We start from the raw sequence: 4203 nt of genomic DNA, 5'->3' as shown, positions 1-4203 counted from the left end.
TGCATGACCAAGATAGTCTACTGCATTATTTCATTAAAGAGTTGCTAAAGCATGTTCAATTTAAAAATAAAAAATTATTTGAAAAGCAACCTCAACCATAATTTCAAACAAGTTTTTAATCTAATCTCTCAGTCTCTGAGGTTGTAAATCAATACATGCAACGTCACCATGTTCTGGTCATCACAAACCTATCCAAAAACTTGAAAGTTGAGACTCCTTGCAGCAGCATTTGTACATCAAAAACCATGAAGGAAACTCTCGCTTAGTCAAACACAAATGCAATCCTGGCTGAAGGGACGACGGACATTTAACACAATAACGTTATGGGAATTGGGAAAATATTTACAGCATATTATCGAGGCCTGGATCAAATGACTACTAAGAGAAGAAATGCCTGACTAGACACCCACGAATGCACGACACTGAGATTCCCAGTGCTCCTTCACCTGCCGAATCCTCTCTATCCTCTCTGTTTGAAGTCTCTGCTCCCAATACTCATGGCAACTGTTCCAACACGCCAATGAAAGCAAGAAATCAGTTGCAGGTATATAAAGTAGAAAACAAAGGAAGAATGTCAACCCCTCCCCTTTTCTTCCAGCCCCTCTTCATCCTCCTCCGAGTGGGGAAGTACATGAGATTACTAGAATCTTGAATGTATTATAAACAAACTGATTTGTCATGAAGAGAGAAGGATACCTTCTGCTTAATAAAATACTGAGCTCATCCAAGTGCAGGGAACCTTCATAAACTCCAGTCTACAATAGCAAGAAGACGGTTATAAAATCAGGAGTAACCAAAAAAAGGGAAAAGGAAAAAGGAAAAAAAAGGGAGAGACCGCTAATAAAAGGAAATGGAAGTGGCATGCTACTATTGTAATTGACTGCAACATGCATCTTAAACTTCATGGTTTTCATTGAATCTTCCAGCATTACTCGCAATTCGACTTATTTTTCAATATTCTATGAAAGATGCGACCTTGCTACATAGTGATAACATGATGCCATCTAACTTCTATTACTTGTAAATTAAGGACTAGACCAGAATCTACGACGACCTTGACAATGAAAAGGGAGGCAAAAAAATCCTGCTTGTCAAGATATTGTGCACGATGCCAACTCAAAAAAACTGGGGAAGGAAATAGCTCAACCAGAATGGATAGCCTGGGTTTCCATCTACATCACAATGCCAGTGACAAGAACAAGGACAGACGTGTGAATTCAGATCACCAATAGGCGATGGATTGTAGAAATGTTAGGCCAACCTTCAAGAACCTGTCTACTAGCATCAATTTTCATTTTCTGAGTCTAATTTCCTAATGTCAAAAGGATCATTTAAAATCCTCTGAAAGGAAAATTGCAGAAATGGTTAACGGGATGATGCTTCACAGGAAATAATAAAGAGTGAAGATAATAATTAACTAACCTTCCGGCAAAGAGGGCATTTTTCCTTAATCTCTGCTGCCTTCAGTCCGTCAACAATGGTCACTGAAGCAGCAGAGCAAGCACACATATGGCAGAAGATATGGCCACATGTAAGTGAAACTGGATCAAATACTGTATCCTGCCATCAATAGAGATATCAAACAATCTAAATCAGATACCGGTGATAAGAATTATACTAGCTTTGCTGCAGTCATTGTATATTAGAGTTTTAGGCCTTTGAATACAGTAGTGGATTTTCTGTCATTCGCTTCATCAAAGATTTGGGAGAGACATCAAATTTTAAGCAACTAATTACTGGATATCATGTAGAACATTTTATATAGCAAAATGAAATCTAGGAACTTACCAAGCATATAGAACATGTCAAATCAATATCAATCTTGACGGAGTCAAAAAGCTCACAAGAGAGTGATGGTTTGTCATCATCAAAATTTAGTGAGCACCCCTCGAATAAGGAAGGGACCTTGTTTGACTTGATCTTTTCCTCCCTTATATTGATGTGAAAAGCCATAAGCTCACAAAGCCATGGGGAATGGAGGATCTCGATGTGCATACTTTGAGCTTTTGACTTGAAAGCCTGTCCTTGCTTGGAGTAATGGATCTGTAACCATAGAGAGCAGATTTTTTGAAGCTCGATAACCCCGAAATAGAAACTATTTCACATCACACATTATCAGAATTAAGTACTGGTATCCCAATCATCTTATTTTGAGATAAAGATACCTTGTCGTATTTCTTTAGTATTTTTCGAACTGCAACAGCATTGATCAGTGCATAGGTAACCAGATCCTTGCCTTCTTGAATAAAGGCAACATGTTTTTTTTGCAACTTGCCTTTGAACCACATTAAGTATTTTCGAAAGCCAGAAGCCAGGTGCAGCTCAAGCAATTTCTGGGCTCGTTCATTGAAGCAACCAACTACCGCTGACATTTCCTCGAGAAGGGAAGGGAAAAAGGTACCATCGCACACTGCAAGTGAATTTAAGTTAGAGAAGGAATAACAGATAGCTATCAAAAGAAAAAAAGAAAAAGAAAATTATTTTTCCACTTCATGAAGAAGTATGAAATACATTTTTTTTTTTTTGTCTTTGCATCTAACTGAAACGACTATAATAGATCAGAATTCTGGTGTTAGACATCATATGTTGTGTTTTAAAGATTGATCATCAGAAATTTGAGAAACGAGTTTTTACCATGTAAAAAGCTTCAAGACTCACTCACTTTCTTGTGCACAAAACATTCAAGAACTCATAGAAGGCAAAGATGACAATCTAACAAGGAGTTGGAAAGTAAACAGAGTTATTAATCTGCTTCCATCGGGGAAAAAAAAAAAAGCAGGTTGATTTAGTCTCTAACATCACCATCTCAGTCCTAACTCCTAATCTTTAGCAGAATCAGCAACTGAGAAGTGATTTTCTCCAACCTACCGTTAAGTAACCGTACATGAAAACTCATTGGAGGTTTCTCCAACTTTTGAAGAAGAAAAAAGGGAAAAAAAACCAATGAGAACAGCACTCTGATAAGAATATTACGAAACAAATACTGGAAAACCTCACATTCTTATGTAAATTCAGACAAATCAACCCGCTATAAGATACCATCATACAATAAAAAGGAATAGCACAAGAACCAAGAGCCATGAAACTAATTACATCCCTTTAAAGTAACCACTAGAACAGATAAAAAAAAAAAAAAAAAAAAATCACGTCCAATAGAATTGAGCACCAGAACAATGGTGAGGACAGGATTGGCCATCATGCTCCTGGTGCGATTCAAAGTCTTCCCTACACTTCTTCAATATCTTTTTGAGCTTTTTGAAATCAACCGCAGGTAGTTGATTCTCCTTGCCTTGCATGTACTCCTGATATTTCTTGCAAAACTTCATGTCTTTTCTGTCATGAACACTCCAAAGTTAGCCTGTCGTTTTGATCTTTCTAATCAATTCTCATGTCACAAAAATACTAGCAGAAAGGAATTAAGAATGCTCTCTGTTGCTTATCCGATGGGAAGGAAGGGGAAGACGCTACTCTCTCTGTCTCTGTCTCTGTCTCTGTCTCTGTGCTCAACGGTTTGGAGTGCTTAGAGACGTGCATCTAGGACAACCTGAGGAGATGACCGACAGAAATTGTCAATTTCTTGGATATTATAATATTTTCCTCCAAACCTCATATCCATTTACTAGATCTTTTTTACAAGAGATTTTTCTTTTTAATATCCATAGTCGACACATCACCTGCCTTATTGAGTATTGTCACCATTTTTTAACTTTTTCCTTTTTAAAAAAAAAAAAAAAAACCAAACCAAACCTTGTAAGTGAAGCAGTCACTGTTTCAAAACAATTAGTTTTGACTTTGAGATCAAGGTTCTAAAAAATAATAAAGGATGTTTGCTTGAAAATAAAATAAAAAGTATTTGATGAAATGATAATAAAAGGATTGATTTTAACAAGAAGTTAACCTTAATAAACTCATTCATGTGATTTGTATGGTATGAATGTCTGTTTGGAAACAATTATTTTTAAATTATTTTTTATATTAAAATGTATTAAAATAATATTTTAATTTTAATTTTTAAAATTAATATATCAAAACGATTTAAAATATAAAATTACAAGAAAGGCTGCTGCAGCACCAAATTAAGGAGGGTTTCAAGGGCAGGCTTGCATCATCGAAGTTCCCTGGATCTTGTCCAGCATCAAGAGTAAAGCATCAGTCAGGAATTTTCCCCATTTTCTTGTACAATTTTCAGCATCAATAAATATA

General features: G+C 36.1%; 1 protein-coding gene across 1 annotated transcript; it reads right to left on the bottom strand.

Annotated features, from left to right (window-relative positions):
* On the bottom strand, positions 1-3627 carry LOC118046790 (probable E3 ubiquitin-protein ligase BAH1-like 1). The gene is made up of 6 exons (XM_035055823.2): positions 3167-3627; positions 2166-2410; positions 1789-2043; positions 1423-1560; positions 697-755; positions 1-504 (listed from the first exon to the last, which is right to left on the bottom strand). Exons 1-6 carry the CDS (start codon positions 3324-3326, stop codon positions 399-401), a joined length of 963 nt encoding a protein of 320 aa, XP_034911714.1. The 5' UTR covers positions 3327-3627; the 3' UTR covers positions 1-398.
* Between the last annotated feature and the right edge of the window lie 576 nt (positions 3628-4203).

Source organism: Populus alba, chromosome 2 (assembly GCF_005239225.2).
Source record: "Populus alba chromosome 2, ASM523922v2, whole genome shotgun sequence".
Lineage (NCBI taxonomy): Eukaryota > Viridiplantae > Streptophyta > Magnoliopsida > Malpighiales > Salicaceae > Populus > Populus alba.
Note: the sequence above shows the minus strand (reverse complement) of the source record. Positions and strands in the feature narration are given on the sequence as shown.

Excerpts from the sequence above, each read along its gene's own strand:
- LOC118046790 (XM_035055823.2), bottom strand. The coding sequence starts at position 3,326 with ATGAAGTTTTGCAAGAAATATCAGGAGTACATGCAAGGCAAGGAGAAT. Across the intron at positions 2,044-2,165 it reads TACTAAAGAAATACGACAAG|ATCCATTACTCCAAGCAAGG; the intron begins GTATCTTTATCT and ends CTATGGTTACAG. Across the intron at positions 756-1,422 it reads AATGCCCTCTTTGCCGGAAG|ACTGGAGTTTATGAAGGTTC; the intron begins GTTAGTTAATTA and ends TTGCTATTGTAG.